Source organism: Balaenoptera borealis (assembly GCF_965194805.1).
Source record: "Balaenoptera borealis genome assembly, chromosome: 17".
In the NCBI taxonomy this organism is placed as follows: Eukaryota; Metazoa; Chordata; class Mammalia; order Artiodactyla; family Balaenopteridae; genus Balaenoptera; species Balaenoptera borealis.
The window spans coordinates 918,456-935,609 of record NC_138876.1 but is presented as its reverse complement, the minus strand read 5'-3'; the positions used below and the strand labels follow the sequence as shown (position 1 = coordinate 935,609).

The window sequence follows — 17,154 nt, the reverse complement described above, 5'->3', positions numbered from 1 at the left end:
AAAGCCCAAGTAGAAGCAGGGGAAGAATCAGCCATGATCCCGTAGTCCCATTTGGGACCATTTGGTACCGCTCCTTCTCCTGGCCTGGCATTCCAGACAGGGTCTCTCTGTCTGCCGGGGCAGCCACCAACGCTCTCCACCTCGCCACCCTCAGGCCCTCCTGGGGCCACTGTCCCTATCTGACAGATTGCGAAACAGACTGCGAGAGGTCGGGGCCTGCTCTCAAGGCCCGGCCGGTCCTCCGCAGTCTCGGACCCTGTTCCTTCCCAGACCACACCGCACCGTGGGCCGCCCCTGCCCCTCCCGGGCTTCTGCGCCGCACACATCTGTCGCGGGAGTGTCTAGGTCGACCTGGGTCTTTTAATTTCTGTTTCGAAGCAAGGCAACCGATGGGCAGAGGTTTTTAAATTTTAAGTCGTCCGGGCCTCCCGATTCCCCGGCGATGTGTCCTCGCGTTAAAGCTCATAAACGCCTCCTCCCAGAAGAGGTGTGGCGAGCGTTTCGTTCTCCTCTGTCTCGGGATTCCTCGAGACCGGGTTCTTCCCGGCGCTGCAATTCCCGATTACGCAATCCGGATGGAATCGAAGGTGGAGCCCTGAGGGAAGCCGCGCCCCCGCCCCGCCCCCAGCCCCGGTCCTGCCCGGAAGACCTCCAAACCACGCCCAACCCGGGCTCGGCTCCCTCCCGGCCCCTCGCCCCCGGCCCGGTCCGCACCCCCACCTCCCCCCCCACCCCCGCCACCAGCCGCAAGCGTCCGCCTCTGCGCTCCCAGCCCAGCCCGGCCGCAGACGCTGCACTTTGCCTCTGCCCCGCGGCGATTAGGGGCGGAACGGGACCTTGTCCCCTCCGTTTCCTCGGGCTCGCTCCCCGCCGACAGCCACGGGGCGCGTGGGTGTCTCCGAGGGCAGCCCCTCTCCCAGGGAAGAGGGGGGCGCCCGGCCTGCAAGCGGGCTGAGATGCCCGCCACTCCGGACGTCTGGTGGCTTTCTCTGTGTTGGGAAAGCGGTGCCTGGTGTCCACCAGGTCCCACCGCCGCCCACGGGAGACGGAACTCACCTCCAAGGGCCCAGATTCAAAACCAAGTGTTATTCTTGATGCTTCTCCCCACCCTTGGGGTCCTTCCCCCCTCCCTTCGTGAATGGCGTGGGGGTCTTTGTCCCTCCCGGGGCCAAGGCTACATTTCCCTCAGACTCCGGCAGGGAGGCGTCTGGAGGGTCACTCATCTCTTGGCAGGGACACCGAGCTGGAAAGACACCGGCAGGGAGAGGGCCAGCAGTCTGCTCAGCTTCTGGCAAGGCTGCCCCCCTCCCGTCCCCCTTCTCCTCCCACCCCGGCCCCTTCCCCGCAGCGGGCTCCGCTAGGGGCCTGCGAGGACCTTGAAGGCTGCGGCAGAATGTCGCGCCGGCTTGTTCCTGGGATGCTGCTCTCACCACTCAGCCCTGCCCCCAGCCCTGGGCAGGCCGCCGGAGGGCACACCTTGCCGCCCTCGCTTGCGGTTCCTTCTGCCTCGGAGCCCTCCCTGCTGAGCTCCGGAGACTCGGGGTTTGCGCCCCTTCTCAGGAGTCCCAGTGGGGTTGGGCTGTGTGTCTGACCCCGGGGGGTGAGCACTTCAGCGGCCTCTGCTCCCATTTCACAGACAGAGAAACAGGCACAGAGTGAGTTGCCCAAGGACTCCTGAAATCACTGGGTCTGTGACTTGGACCTTGGTGGGCTCTTCCCACCGTGTCCGCTGCCTCTCTGGCTGAGTCCTCTCCTGTCCCTGCCCTGTGCCCTGGGGCAAAGGGAGGAGCCAGCTGCGTTTATTGGATCCCACTCCACGGCAGCCTGAGGCCACATGGCCAGTGCCTATGACCCTTCCACCTGCCAAGGCCAAGTGGACCTGTGGAGGTGGGGGTGGGTTCAGGTGATGCCAGAGACCCTGTCCTTGGAGCTCAGCCCTGGTGGGAGCCTGAGACCCACAGAGGCGGCCAGATGCTGAACAGAGGTTAGACAAAGGTACCCTGGGGGCCTGGCAGTAGGGCTGCCTCAGCCCCACCCCAGTACCTTGTCCCTTGATCAGAAGCGCAGCGCTGATGGCGATCACCATGGCAAAGGGGAGGATGGGCAGGAATGTGAGTGAGGTCCAGGAAAGCCTGTCTATCCAGTGCGTCCTCTGGCTGAGGTCAAGCCCTGGAAAGCCCAGACCTGGCTGTTCTCTGTGCCCTGGGCAGGACCCAAGTCTGTCCCCTCCCCTATATCCCAGCTTGTGTGCTGCCTGCAGACCTGCCCCACCCCCTCCCCTCACCCCAACCTAAGCTGGCCCTGGGCTGGGCATTCAGAGAGGACCCTTCCTCAAGTGGCGGCCCCTCCACAGCCAAGTACCTTGGAATCGGTGCCAGACCCACACCAGGCTCACGGTCAGCCCCAGGTGGAAGGACCAGATCCAGACCACGATGTGCGTCAGTTCCCACAGCCATGGCTGCCCCTGGAGGAAGTGCCCTCTCCAGACACGCGGTGCAGCAAGGGACACGGCGGCACCACCACCCGAGTCCCATGAGCCAAGGCAGGTGGGAGCCGGTGGGAGCCCCAGGGTGCGTGTTATGTGCGGAGCACGTGAGGGCCGGCTGGGGCTCTGCGGTGATGCTGCCGTGGTGACCCGGGCCCTGGCCTGCTCAGGGTCAGCAGGGCCGCAGCTTCCGGAGAGGCTTCGTTGGAGCTCGGGGCCTGTGGGTTCGGCTCCCTGGTCCTCCCTGAGTGGCCAGACTGGGGCAGCTGGGCCTCGGGGTGTGGTCCAGGTTGGTCTGCATGCCCCCCCCTCCCAGGGGTGCTCACCTACCTCTGTTCGTGAGGACGAGGATGACAAACAGAAGGACGCCCAGAGTCCAGAGCCCTGCGCAGGCCCCGGTGGCGATGCCAGCGCCCCCCTCCACGGGCTGGCTCAGAGATGCCCCTGAGAGACAGCCACGACGAGGCGCCCAGCTGGGGGGGCGCGCCTCCTCGGGGGCCCCCCTGTTTCCAAGTCTGGGCACATGATCTAGAGACAACCACAGCTACAGCCCCAACGTGCTCTCCTGGGAGGGGCACAGGCAGGTGCCCGGAGTGACCTGGGGTACCTGGGCCCATAGCCCACGCTGGGAGCAGGAGAGAGGAGAGCCCAACTTCGGCGGCCCAGGTGCGGGGGAGCACAGCAGGTCCACCCCACAGGGTCGGGGGCTGCACCGGAAACAGGGTGGGCGATGGGCTACACTGTGACACACATGGGGACACAGCTGATATCTACTCAGACTTAGACACTGAGGGGAAGGGAGGGGTGGGGCCCACACTCAGACTGTGACACACAGGGAGGGGCAGGACCCACACTCAGACTGTGACACACAGGGAGGGGCAGGGCCCACACTCAGACTGTGACACACAGGGAGGGGCAGGGCCCACACTCAGACTGTGACACACAGGGAGGGGCAGGGCCCACACTCAGACTGTGACACACAGGGAGGGGCAGGGCCCACACTCAGACTGTGACACACAGGGAGGGGCAGGGCCCACACTCAGACTGTGACACTCTGCAGTCTGGGAGGTGGGATCCCTGTGAGTTGGTCTTCCTGGTCATAAGGAGGCTGGTGATGGATGAAGCAGGAGGTTTAGGCCAAATCGTTCAACCTGGGGGGTTTGACCTGCCACACGCCCGCTCCCCCTAACTCTGGGCCTCCTGGATGAGGCCCCCCAAACTGCACATGATCTCCCCACGGGTCAGCTAAAAATTAAAGGCACAGTCCACTTCTTCTCAATGCATAATAAGTACCCCGAGTCAATAATGCACTCAAAACTAAGGTGAAGGTTACAGCTGCACGCAATAAAACTGACTGTCAACGGACAACTGATGAGACAATAAAAACCTCTTGACAAAATTTATATCTGCAAGGATATTTGGACAAGGGAAAGTTGGACTGGGTAGAAATAACGGCCCCAAGAGAAAACACATAATAGCAGATTTTAAAATAACTAATGGATGAATCAAATGTCCACTGAAAATTTGATTTAATAATTAAGTAAATGTAATGAAGTTCATGCTGCAGAATTCCATTTTTGCTGAAATTCACTGATTTGGGGATAATTCTGCTTAGGGCCACGTTCTTGGTGGCAGAACGGCAGGGTTGAGACCTCCTTTGGCCGCGGGTTCCTGGGGGAAGGCAGGGAGAAGAGGGGCTGGCCTGCTAGCTGTCACTCGTCCCTGCTGCTCCACAGGCCAGAGGTCCCGCTGCCCTCAGCCGCTGCGTTGGACTGCTCCGCGCCCCCCTCTCCAGGCCCCGCTCTTGTCGACTGAGTTTACTAAGGCTCCCACTTGCCGTTGCTGCTGCCTGCAGCTGGGGGAACGCCCAGCTGTGCCTTCCGAGTCAAGTGTGCCGACCTTCCTGGCCTCTCAGCCCCGCTCCTCACCTCGGACCCTCCGTAGTGAGTCCAGCTGTCATCCCTTTCGGCCCAAGTGGTTATCAGTCCTTCCTTCATTTCCATCGGTGGGCCTTCTGTTCTCTCCGTCCTTGTGGGCATAGAGCTTTTCAGTTTATCTTCATGTTTATTATTGATTATATTTGGGGAATACTCCCACTCATTCAATGGACTTGCCATCTCATCTAAGTTATCAAATGTATTGGTGGGAGGTTGTTGACAATAAACCCTTATTTTCAATGTTTGAAGGATTTGGTAGGAATGTAGTCTTTCATTCCTGACACTAGTAATTCCTGTGTTAGTTTTCTAATTTTATGTTTATTTTTTATGTTCTGTATCAGTCTTCTTGATTACAAGATGTCAATAATATGAAAACATTTTTAATATAACAGAACGTTTAATTACATCCTCTTCCCATCAATGCACGAGTCATTTAATGATGATTATATCAGCCATTTCCATTGGCAGGAGGCTTTTCCACTAAAGGCTCCAGTGGTTTCCACGGTACCATGTTTCTCACCAGATTTAGTTCATTTCCAGCCTGAAGAATCGCCTCTTCTGTTTGGCCACTCTTCTAATTTTTTAACACTGGGTTCCACTTTAACCGTACCCAGCTTCTCATTTGTAATCTGTTCTGTATGCTTTCTATACACTACATTTTTAGGGACTGGTTCAAGAACTCTAGATTCACATTTTTTTCCCTTTGAGTACATTAATGATGTCATTGCTTTTTCTTCTGGCTTTAATTTTTTTTCTGATAAAAACTCTGCAGTTATGCTTATTTTTGTTCCTCTGCATGTAAATTTCTTTGGTTACTTTTAGTATTTTTTCTTTATCACTGTTTTTCAGCAATTTAGTTATGAGTTCCTTTGTGTTTTTCCTACTTGGGCTTCATTTAAATTCCTGTATCTGTGAATATATCATTTTTTCTTTAAATTTGCAAAAATTTCAGCCATTACTTTCTCAAACATACTTTCTGCACCCCCCTTTTGTTGACACTGTCCCACAGGTCAGTGAGGTGTTTTTTTTCCTGTGGGTTTCAATTTGGATAGTTTTTATTGCTGTGTATTTGAGTTCACTGATCATTTTTTATGCTGTGTCCATCCAATGAGTTTTTCATTTCAGACATTTTATTTTTCAGCTCTAGAAATTCCATTTGGTTCTTTTAAATAATTTGCCTTTCTTATTTCACTATATTCATGCTTTCTTTATATCCATGAGCATATTTATAGTAGCTGTTTTTAAAGTCATTGCCAATTCCATCATCTCTGTCATTTATGGGTCTGGTTCTATCAGCTTATTTTTCTCCTGGATACGGCTTCCATTCTCCTGCTTCCTCCCAAGCCTTGTAACTTTTTTTTTTTTTTAGGTGAAATCACATAACATAAAATTAACCATATTGAAGTATACACATTAGTGGCATTTGGTACTTTCACAATGTTGTGTAACCATCACTTCTATGTAGTTACAAAACATTTTCATCAGCCCAAAAAGGAACCCTGTACCCATTAAGCAGTCACTACCCATCTCCCCTCCCCCCAACCCCTGGGAACCACCAACCTGCTTTCTGTGTCTATGGAGGTACTTATTCTGAATATTTCATTTAAGTGGACTCATATAATATGCGACTTCTTGTATCTGACTTATTTCACTTAGCATGTTTCCAAGGCTCATCCACATTGTAGCACATATCAGTGCTTCATTCCTTTTTATGGCTGAATTATATTCCATTGTCTGTATAGATAATATTTTCTTTATCCATTCATCAGTTGATGGACATTTGGGTTGTTTTCACCTTTTGGCTTTTGTGAAAAGGCTGTTGTGAACACTTGTGTACAAGTATTTGTTTGAATATCTGTTTTCAGTTATTTTGGATCTATGCCCAGAAGTGGAATTGCCGGATCATATGGTAATTCTATCTTTAACTTTTCGAGGAATTGCCAGTTTTCCACAGCAGCTGCACCATTTTACATCCCACCAGCACTGTATGAGAGTTCTGATTTCTCTCCATCCTTGCCAAGACTTTTTTTTTAAAGTCATCCTAGTGACTGAGTGTGACCTCATGTGTCTTGATTGCATTTCCCCGATTGCTAATGACGTTGAGCATCTTTTCCTGTGGTGCTGACCATTTGTGTATGTTCTTTGGAGATATGTCTATTCAAATCCTTTGTCCATAATTTTATTTATTTTTATTTATTTATTTTTTGTTGTAAATGTTTTATTTGCTTAACAATGTATCTTCAGTAACTTTTTCAGGGCAGTATATATAGATATAATATTATAAAACACATTACTAGCTATGTGGTATTCTATATATAATAATAGCTGTATAGCATAATTGAAGTATGATTAATTTAACCAGTCTGATACTGATGAACACTTACCTTGTCACCAACTTTTCCCTACTAAGACAATGCTACTGAAAACTATTTTTGCCTGCTTGTGAGATTTTTGTATGACAAATTCCTTTTGAATCAAACGATACATACATTATACATTTTTTATAGAGATTGCCAAATTGTTAGTGAGCTACAAGAGAACAAAGATAGATAACAATACCAAGAAAACAACACATGAACAAAACAAGAATTTCAACGAGACAGAAATCATAAAAAAGAACCAAACAGAAATTGTGGTGCTGAAGAATACAATAGAAATGAAGAATTAAAAACCCAGTGGAGAACATCAACAGCAGACTTGATCAATCAGAAAAATGAATTACTGAATTTCAAGCCAAGTCACTTGAGCTAGAGGAGGACAGTGGTCCATGAGGCTCATTGCAGATAACATGGAGGCAACGTCCGCAAGCCAGAAGGGCGCCCCAGAGGCAGCGTCGGGGCCACGCTGTGTGGCAGGGAGGCCTGGCCTTTCGCCTCCCTCTGGTTCCTAGGAGGCTGGCCAGCAGCCAGCGCAGGAGCAGCAGAGCAGGGGTGTCGGCTCCAGCACGTCTTCCTCCCCCGCTTCAGCCTGAGCTGGGGGTGTCCAGGTCACCCAGGTGGCTGGAAAGGGGGCCAGCTGCCCAAGCATGGGAATTCTCTTCACCAGGATATGGAGACTCTTCAAGCACCAGGAGCACAAAGTTATTGTTGGGGTGGATAGTGCAAGGAAAGTATCATCCTTTACCGATTTCCTGTGAATGAAATTGTACATACATCCCCTTCCAGTCCGCTTTCTCACTGGCTCCTTCCAAACCAAGGGCTTAAAGCTGTGATTGACATTTTTCTCATCATAAGTCCTCTCGGGACATTGTATAGCCTGTGTACAAACTAAACTCCAGACTTCATTCAAATTTCACCAGTTTTCCCACTGCTGTCCTTTTTCAGTTCCAGAATCCAATCCACGGTGCCTTTAGTTATCGTATCTCCTTAGTGTTCTCTGGTCTGTGACAATTTCTGTCTTCCTTTGTTTTTCATGACCTCATTTATGTAGTCTCCTCTTGATGTACTCATAGGTTGTTTCCAGTTTTTCACTATTGCAAGCAATACTGCCATGAACTTTCTTGTATATTTTGGACAATGTTCTAGTATTTCTATGTGACTAAAAACTTTCAGGTCCTTCTAGCTCTGATTTTTTTCGTATTCCTGTTTACAGATGAGGATGCTGCCGAGTTGCAAAGTTATGTCACTTGTCCATTGTCACACAGTGACACCGTTCCAGAATTGGGATTAGAGGCTCCATTTCTTGACTACTAGTTGTTGACTCAGTGCTCTATTACATATCCCTGGGAAATTATTCTTGTAAAAAATTATATCCTCTAGAAAGATCATTCAGCATGCTATATAAAATCATATGACGAAGCATCTTCTTCCCTATATCTATCAAAAATATTTATTGGGACCTAAGAATAGGGCACTCTATGAATGCTATAGGAGATGCTGAAAGATACAGAAAGTAGTTTTTTCCTTCAAAGAACTTGCAAATTTAGTTCTGCACATAATATTCATTAACTTAACAAATGCTTATTGGGCTTCCCTGGTGGCACAGCGGTCAAGAATCCACCTGCCAATGCAGGGGACACGGGTTCGAGCCCTGGTCCGGGAAGATCCCATATGCCAAGGAGCAACTAAGCCCGTGCGCCACAACTACTGAGCCTGCGCTACTTCGGGGTAGAATGCCTGGGTCACAGTAAATTTCTGTTAAACATTTTAAGAAACTACCAAATGGTTTCCCAAAGTGGCTGTAGCATTTTATACGCCCATCGACAGAGTATGAGTGTTCCGGTCTCTACACACCCTCACCAACATTTGGTGGGGCCAGTCTTCTTAAGGGCAGCCATTCCATTAGGATGTAGTGTATCTCAAGTCCTAATCTGCATTCTCTTTCCATTTCAGACATTATGTCCTCACGTGGCCACTCGACAGCACATGTGTCCCTGGCCTTCATCCCACCGCCCAGATGCCTCCTCGGTCTATAGCGTCATCTCACAAACTGTGACAGGTCTACAATGAAGTAACTCAGAAATAACAAGGAAGAGTTGAGAAACATAGCTAGCTATAGGACAGAGTAATTTTATGACTGTTGAACCTAATAAAAATGTTGGACTTTTATGTATATCTATGGTTAAAATTTTTTCTAGTAATTCATTTTTATTGTATTTTACAAAATTATGGGTCCACAACAGATTGAAAGATTTTAAAACTTCTGGTCCCCAGACAGTTTGGGAGCTCACCCTGAGTGCTGGAGGGCCCAGGGCTCGGCCCCGCGGTCTTGCCTCACCACCGCTTTAAATCACCAGCACCTCCTGCATCCACACCCCCAGTGCATGTCACTTCATCCCTCAACTCCACAGTCAGGTCTTTCTATGATTTTTCACTTGGATGTCCTATCAGCCTCTTAAAGTGTTCCAATTCCTCGTCTCTCTAAACCTGGTCTATCAGCTGCCTTCCTATCTCAGCCCTGTTCTTGCAGACAACCCCCCCCACCATGAACTTGGCCGTCATCTGCGACTCCTCTTTCTCTCACACCCACAGCAAATCCAGGGGCTCCACTGCAGCCAGAACCGCTCTTTCTCACCTCCACCGTGTCCTCCTCTCCCCTTTTTCCTCCCCGCCCCGGCGTGATCAGACCCTGCCACAGCCCGGGTCTCATTCACAATCACGGCCCTCCCCTCCAGCTTTGCCCACCGCCCTCTGCTGATACCTTGGTCTCCATCCCAGGGCTCCAGCCACACGGGGCCTCCTTGTGGTTCCAACGCGCCAGGCACACTCCCACTCGGGGCCTTTGCCTAGCTGTCCCCTCGATGCTCTTCTTCCAGCGTCCAAGGGGCTGTGCTCCCACTTCCTTCCCTGGCTACCCCCGCCCGTCAGCCCCCTTACCTGGCTTCCTTTTTCTGCAAGGCTCTGGTCACCGTCTGGCGCTTGACCTCTGCGCACTGCAGCCCCCTCTCAGCCAGTCTCATAGACTCTCACCCCCTCCAGCTTTGCTCTCCCAGCCGCTTGCCGGGACCCCCGCCCTGGAACTGACCCTCAGTTTCCTGGCGGTGCCTCAGCACCTGCCCAGTTCCAGCGCCCGCACCCGCTGGGGATGGCCCGGCCCCTGCCGCCAAATACCCAAGGAGTGGAGGGGCTGTCTGCGAATGACACCCTAACCGTCGGCACCCCCTTAGCAGAGACCGGAGAAGCAAGGCGGAGGGAGGAAAGAGCGTCCCGGGCGGTGGGCACTGCACGGATAGGTGGAGAGGTTCTGGAGGCTGCAGCAGGCTCCTTGGGCGCAGGTGGGGCGGGGGGCGGAGGGCGGAGGGAGGAGAGGGCCACCTTCTGGGCTCTGGCCTGCGCCACGCGGAAGTGCAGTCGCCAAGGCGGCGAGGGTCCGGGGGCGGTGCCGAGGGGGCGGGACTGCGGGGTGGGGCTCCACGGCAGCCCCGGATTGGGCGGGGCTTGGGCTGCAGACCCCGCTCTGCCCCGCCCCGGCGCAGGCGCAGGGAGGGCTTCGCCGTCGGTTCCCAAGGCAACTGGTTTCGACAGTTCGAGCCCAGCGCGTGTCTGGAGGCCTCCTGGCGCCCGCCCACCAGCCGGCATGTGCGCCGCCGAGATGGACCGTCACGTTGCTCAGCGATACCTGCTCAAGCGGCGGCTCGGGAACGGGGTGAGCTCGGGGAGGCGCCCGGGCGTCCGCCGGACCAGGCCACCTGCAGGGCGTGGACAGGGCCAGTCGGAGGACTGAGGCCTTCCACTCTGCCAGGGACTCCTGGGCTTGGGTCCTGCCTCCCCCAGGAGCTGGAGGTGTGGCCTGTTCCCAGGGAACTTGTTACCTGGCTCTGGGAGACAGGTGACAGCCAGGACCCCTAAGGCCTCAGTTCGGACCCTGGTGCCCCATCCACCCACCGTCCCCACCCACCACCCCCGGCTCCCGGGCTGCCTCTCCCGTGCCCACAGAATGCTCTAGGGAGACCGGGCACACGTCATCCAGTCGCTGAGGGGGAAGGGCAGATCCCAGGCTCTGCCCAAGAAGGGCTCTGCCCACTCCATTTACTATCCCAGTAAATGGAGTGGGCAGAGTGGAGGCCAGAACCTTGTGTGAGCCCATGTGCATTTGTGATTGTGATTGTGTGAGCATGTGGGACTGTGTGAGAGTGTATGCGTGAAGGTGTGTCACTGGGTGTGTGCAAGTGTGTGATGAGGGAGGGGAGAAAAGAAAGTTGCAGACAGTGCAAGCAGCCGTGCAAAGGCCCTGAGGCAAGGACCTGCTGGGCTGTTGGGAAACAGCAGAGTTGAGGTAACTGGATAGGAGTTCTGGGGGGACAGTCTTATCAGGTGGGGCTTTGGGGAACTGCAAGGACTTTGGCTCTTACTGTGAGTGACACGGGGAGGGTAGCAGCCATTGGTACCACTTTACAAGGCTCACCCTGCCCACTCTGTTGAGGATGAACAGTGGGAGTGGGTGAGAGAGAGTAGTTAAGAGGTCAGTGTAGTGATACAGGCTGGAGGTGCGAGAGGCTCAGACCAGGGCGGGGGCAGCAGAGATGGTAGAAAGTCTTCGGATTCTGATGAATCCTGAAGGTGGAACCAACAGGATTTGCTGACAGGCTGGATGGGGTATACGAGAGAGGGCTCAGGGTGACTGAAAGGATGAAAGGCTGTCGGAGAAGGGACAGGCTTCAGATCCTGCCCAGGAGCTCCCTCCCATCTGTGACCTCATATCCTCCTGGGGCCTCCCCAGATGCTCTCTGGCCTCCAACCCCCCTTTGTTCCTATCAGCCTCCTCTGGAGGCCTGCAGCTTCGGGGGCCTCGCCCCTCACCCTGGAACCAGAGCAGGAAGGAGGAGGCTCATGCCTGCAGGGGGCGGTCTGGCGGGCAGGGGATGGCCCTGTGCCCAGCAGGCTGACCGCCCTCCTCCCCAGGCCTACGGCATCGTGTGGAAGGCGGTGGGTCAGAGGACTGGCGAGGCCGTGGCCATCAAGAAAATCTTTGATGCCTTCAAGGATAAGACGGATGCCCAAGTAAGTGAGTAGGAAAGCGGTGTGGGAAAGGATGAGGCAGGGTTGTGGGGTGGGCCCCCTGCTGCCTTATGTCTGGAAGGCACAACTTGAAGCCCAATCACAGCAGGTTTCTGGCATTTCTCAGAGCACCGCCCCCTGAGACCTCATGGTCCAGCGGGTGTGCAGGTGGCGAGCATCAGTCCCTTCACATCCTCTCCAGACACGGGCTTCCTTCTTGCTCTGCACCCACACTCACGTTTCTGTCTCCTTCCAGAGGACGTTCCGGGAAATCATGCTGCTCCAGGTGAGTGGCCAAGGCCGTCTGCCTGCTTCTCCAGGTGTAGTCTCTCCAAATAAGGGGAAGTCTGGCCCCTTGACCCCCAGGGCACAGCCCCCGCTCTCTCCCCAGGAATTTGGGGACCATCCCAACATCGTCCACCTCCTGGATGTGATCTGGGCAGAGAATGACAGGGACATTTACCTGCTGTTTGAGTCTATGGGTGAGTGAGGCCTCCCTCAGACCCCAGCCCCACCTTTGTCCTGGCCCAGGATCCTCCCACCCACATCCCAGTGGCCTGGCTCCCTCTGTACGTTCCTTTGCTGCTTGGGTCCCTGCAGTAGCCAGTGCACTCAGCTTGGGCAATGTCCCTGTGGAGCTGGAGAGTGTCAGCCCCCAAGGCCTGGTGGCAAGTATCTTGAACCCTGTCTATGAGTCTTCTGCTTTGTCCACTGTTTGCAGCTACATTTTCTTTTCTTTTTTTAATTTAAAAAATTTTTATTCATTTATTTAACTTCTGGCCGCATCGGGTCTTTGCTGCTGCATGCGGGCTTTCTCTAGTTGCGGCGAGCGGGGGCTACCCTTTGTTGCGGTGCGTGGGCTTCTCGTCGCGGTGGCTTCTCTTGTTGCAGAGCACGGGCTCTAGGCGTGCGGGCTTCAGTAGTTGTGGCACACAGGCTCAGTAGTTGTGGCTCGTGGGCTCTAGAGCGCTGGCTCAGTAGTTGTGGCGCACGGGCTTAGTTGCTCCGCGGCATGTGGGATCCTCCCGGACCAGGGCTCGAACCCGTGTCCCCTGCATTGGCAGGTGGATTCTTAACCACTGCACCACCAGGGAAGCCCTGCATTTTCTTTTTTCTACTCATTTGGTAAAGCAAAGGCAACATGAAATAAAGTATAAAAATAATTCCGCAAACTTTTATTGCTGTGCCAACAAAGACAGTGGGCAAGCTTGAGAAGCCATGGGGCTCCTGGGCAGTGCACGCATCCAGGACACGGCTCTGAGGTTGGCCAGTGGGACCTGGGGTCTGTGGGCATTGGGCAGGCTGAGGCGCCCCCATGAGGGCTCAAAGTGGGCCAGACTGGCCCGCTCTACCCAGGCCCACCAGACTGACCTGCACACACCCCCAGACACCGACCTGAATGCCGTCATCTGCAAGGGCACATTGCTAAAGGACACCCACAAGCGCTACATCTTCTACCAGCTCCTGCGGGCCACCAAGTTCATTCATTCAGGACGAGTTATCCACCGGGACCAGAAGGTGCCGCCCAAGCCCTGTCCACTGAGCTCCACGGCCCGCACCCCTACTCCAGGGTCCTCAAGCCGCCACCCATGTCAGCCCTCAGCCCACCTCTTTTCCCCAGCCATCCAACGTTCTCCTGGACGCCAGCTGTTTGGTGAAGCTCTGTGACTTTGGCCTCGCCCACTCCCTCAGCGGCCTCCCTGAGGGGCCCGAGGGCCATGCCCTGATGGAGTACGTGGCCACGCGATGGTACCGGGCTCTGGAGGTGTTGCTGTCCTCGAGCTGGTAACGGTGACCTACCCCCACCCCGCCGCCACCTCCCCCTGCAAGTCCCCCTGTGCTCTCCTGCCCCGCCAGGGCCCTTGGGCCTTCTTATGCCCCCAGTGTCCGAGACCCCCCAGAAGCACCTCCTCCCACCCCCACCTCTGCCTCTGGGGCTCCCCCCACAGCTCCACCCCCCCCCCTGCCCCAGGTACACCCCCGGGGTGAACATGTGGAGTCTGGGCTGCATCCTGGGGGAGATGCTAGCGGGGCGGCCCTTGTTCCCCGGCGCCTCCACGCTCCACCAGCTGGAGCTGATTCTGGAGGCCATCCCACCACCCTCCAAGGAGGGTGAGCATGTGTGCGGGGGTCCGCCGGGCACCAGGGACACTGAGGGTCAGAGCACACAGCTGTGGGAGGGACAGCACCTGCCGGACCAGGACTGAGAATGCAGGACAGCCGGGAGGGGATGGGGGTGGGAACGTGAAGGTGGAGGGACGGGGAGCGTCCGGAAGCCTTGGGAAGAATGGAAAGGGCAGGCCCTGCCGAGGGTGGGCCCAGAGAGGAGCTGCTGGGGGCTTCGGGGAGCAACTGGACAGAGTCCACCAGGGCCACAGGGTCCACGAGGGTCAAAGAGTGCTCATGAAGGGTCCATCCGGGTCAGGACAAGGGCACTAGCTCTGCGGAGGGGTGACAGGGGCGACCCACACTGTGCTGGAAGCCAGACAGGGATGTTGGCAAAGAGGTGGAGGGAGGCGGCTGGGGGGGGGGCGCCGCAGGGGTCCTTCCTTCTCCCTGGGGGAGGGGGACGAAGGACAGCGTTGGAGGAGCCCTGTCCTCTCCCCGGGTTTCTGCGCTGATGGAGAAGGCAAGGGGCTCCCCTGTGGAGGTGGGAGCACAGGGTATGGGGGACGCGTGTACACGTGTGAGCGTGCAGCCTACGGAGGGTGCAGGAGTGTGTAAGGACTGGCGCACGTGTGGGTGTGCTTATGCACGAGTGGCGGCGCACGACCCGGTATTCGGGGTTTGAGCCCTGCCAGAGAGCCGAGGCCTTGCAGAGAGGAGGTGGCTCAACGGGTCAGAAGCGGTGGCCGGCGACCCCCCTGAGCTGCCCTGCCTTCTGCGCCCACTCCCAGACCTCCTGGCTCTCGGCTCCGGCTCCGGCGCCTCGGCTGTGCAGCGCCTGGGGTCCCGGTGAGTGCGGGGGCTTCGGAACCGGCCCCAGCGCCCTTCCCGCAACCTTCAGGCTCCCCAGCCCAGAAACTGTTGGTCAGGCTAAAAACGAGGAGGCCCCAGTGTGGGCGCAGCTCGCCCTGGGCCGGCGGCAGGAGCTGCACCGGGCCTTGGAGAGGAGGGGACCTGAAGGGAAGCAGGGGTCTGGCGAACCTGCCCGCTGCCTGAGGGTGGTGCTTGGGAGGGAGCACGGAGCAGGAAGGGGGGGGGGACCCTGGAGCGGCGGATAGGCCGGCTGCCCACAGGCCGGGGCAGACACTGGACGCCCTCCTGCCGCCCGACACCCCCGCAGAGGCCCTGGACCTCCGCAAGCGACTCCTGGTGTTTGCCCCCCGACAAGCGGCTCAGCGCGGCCCAGGCCCGGCAGCACCCCTACGTGCAGAGGTAGGGGAGGCCCGGCGGCCGGGCAGGGGTTGCCGTGGGCCGGAGAGGTCGCAGGGGCTCGCCCGCCGGCAGCCCAGGTCTCACCGCCCCAGCACCCGCCTCGCCGGCCCCCCGCAGTTTCCACTGCCCGGCCCGGGAGTGCGCCCTGGAGGCGGACGTGCGGCCCCCGGTGCACGAAGGAGCCCAGGTCTCGGCCACCGAGTATCGCAGCCGCCTCTATCAGGTGCTCCGGCCCGCGACCCCCATCATCCCCCGTGCACGCACCCTCGAAGCCTCCCCTGCCCCAGCGACCCCCATCCCCCTGACGCCCACCCCGCGCACCTCCGAGCGCCCCCTCGCCTCTCCCAGATGATCCTGGAGCGCAGGGGTAACGGCCGCGTCCCGAGGGAGACGGGCCTGGGCGGCGTCCCCCCGCCCCCGGCGGCCCCGCTGAAACCCAGAGCCGCGGCCAAGCTGCCCTCGGGCTCGCCTGCGCGGAAGCCCGGACGCCGGCCTCGAAGTAATCCCGGTCACGGCCCCGCGCACGGTGTGTGGTCTGGCGGCCGCCCGCGTGGAGCTGCTGGGGTCCCTGCTGTGTGGGACCACCAACCGTCAGCAGCGCGGGACCCGTAACTCCGGGACTTGATCTTCCGACCCCACAGATGTCCCCGGCGGAGCCAAGGACCCTCCCAGGCAGAGCTCGGCCCCCCTGCACCAGCCTCCGCCCCCAGGAGGTCTTGCGAGAGGGAAAGGGCCCCGCTGGGCGACGGCAGGGCTCCCCTCGGCATCCTGCTGGGTAGGTCGTGGGAAGGGGGGCACGGGAGGACCCCTCCCGCAGATCCTTCGCGACGGTGCCAGTGATCCTGCGACACGCCCCTTCCCAGGTGAAGCCCAGCGGGAGGGGGGCGGCGCCCTCCTTGACCTCGCAGGCCGCCGCCCAGGTGGCCGTCCAGGCCTTGATCCGGAGTGACCGGAACCCGGGCCGTGGTGGCAACGCGGCCGGCACGCGACCGGTGAGCCCGCGCCCCTCCCGCCCTCCCCTCCCTTCCACCTTCCTTCCCCCTCCCCCGTCCGCTTCCCTCGCCTCAGGGCGCTCCCTCCACGCCTCCTACGACGATCCTCGTCTGCTTGCCGGTTCCTACCCGGCCTCCCCGGGAGGCCCGGCCCGGCCGGAGGATGTTCAGCGCCTCGGCCTCGCAGGGGGCCAGGGGGCCGCGCGGGCCGCGCTCGGGGGCTACTCCCAAGCCTACGGGACCGTCTGCCACTCGGCGCTGGGCTGCCTGCCTCTGCTCCCCGGACCCTGCGCCTGAGCCGCCCTACGGGTCTTCAACCGGCCATCCCCGGAGCCCAGCCTCGTGCCCCTCCCCCAGTCCCTGGATTGCCCCTCCTCCAGGCCGCCCTCCCCCCCGCCCCGCCCGAGACCCCAGTGCTCTCCACCCACCTTTTCCCCAACCCGCCCTCTCCTGGCCACGTTTGGGTTCTGGAGCTTGTCCAGGCCTCCAGGGGAGTAGATGAGGCTCGCACTCCAGCCTCAATCACCTTCTCCGATAAAGTATGGTCTGTGCCAGCCTGCCTACCCAACTCTCCTCCTCGGCTTCCTGCAGCCCACCCCTTTCCGAGGACAGAGCCCTTGAGAAGCCTTGTGGGCACCGTATGCTGTCACCCTGGGCTCCTGTCTGGTCACCTTTGTCCCCAGCAGGCCTGCCTGGTGCTTGAGCACATCAGATCCCAGCTGGGGCTGCTGCAGGCTGTGCCCAGGGTGGTCCTGGCAGGAGAGGGTCTTGTGCAGTGCATCTGTTGCCTGGGTGCAAGCTACCGTGTGACCACATTTGTGGCCTTGAGCCAGAGCGGGAAAAGGGACAAGATGGGGCAGCGGCCCTGACTGTAGTTGTCAGCGAGCCCAGCCCGTGCCCCAGCAATACAGTGACTGGCACCCAAC

The 17,154-nt window shown here is 57.3% G+C and overlaps 1 protein-coding gene across 1 annotated transcript; it reads left to right on the top strand.

The window, feature by feature from the left end:
* The first annotated feature begins 10,321 nt into the window (after positions 1-10,321).
* On the top strand, positions 10,322-16,620 carry MAPK15 (mitogen-activated protein kinase 15). Its single transcript, XM_082364057.1, is given in 15 exon segments — positions 10,322-10,506; positions 11,763-11,861; positions 12,115-12,340; positions 13,246-13,376; positions 13,480-13,643; positions 13,831-13,970; positions 14,756-14,813; positions 15,098-15,188; positions 15,190-15,236; positions 15,354-15,459; positions 15,585-15,762; positions 15,878-16,011; positions 16,100-16,228; positions 16,305-16,416; positions 16,419-16,620. Coding segments are annotated over 15 exon segments (1,791 nt in total). The 5' UTR covers positions 10,322-10,437; the 3' UTR covers positions 16,526-16,620.
* Positions 16,621-17,154: the final 534 nt, after the last annotated feature.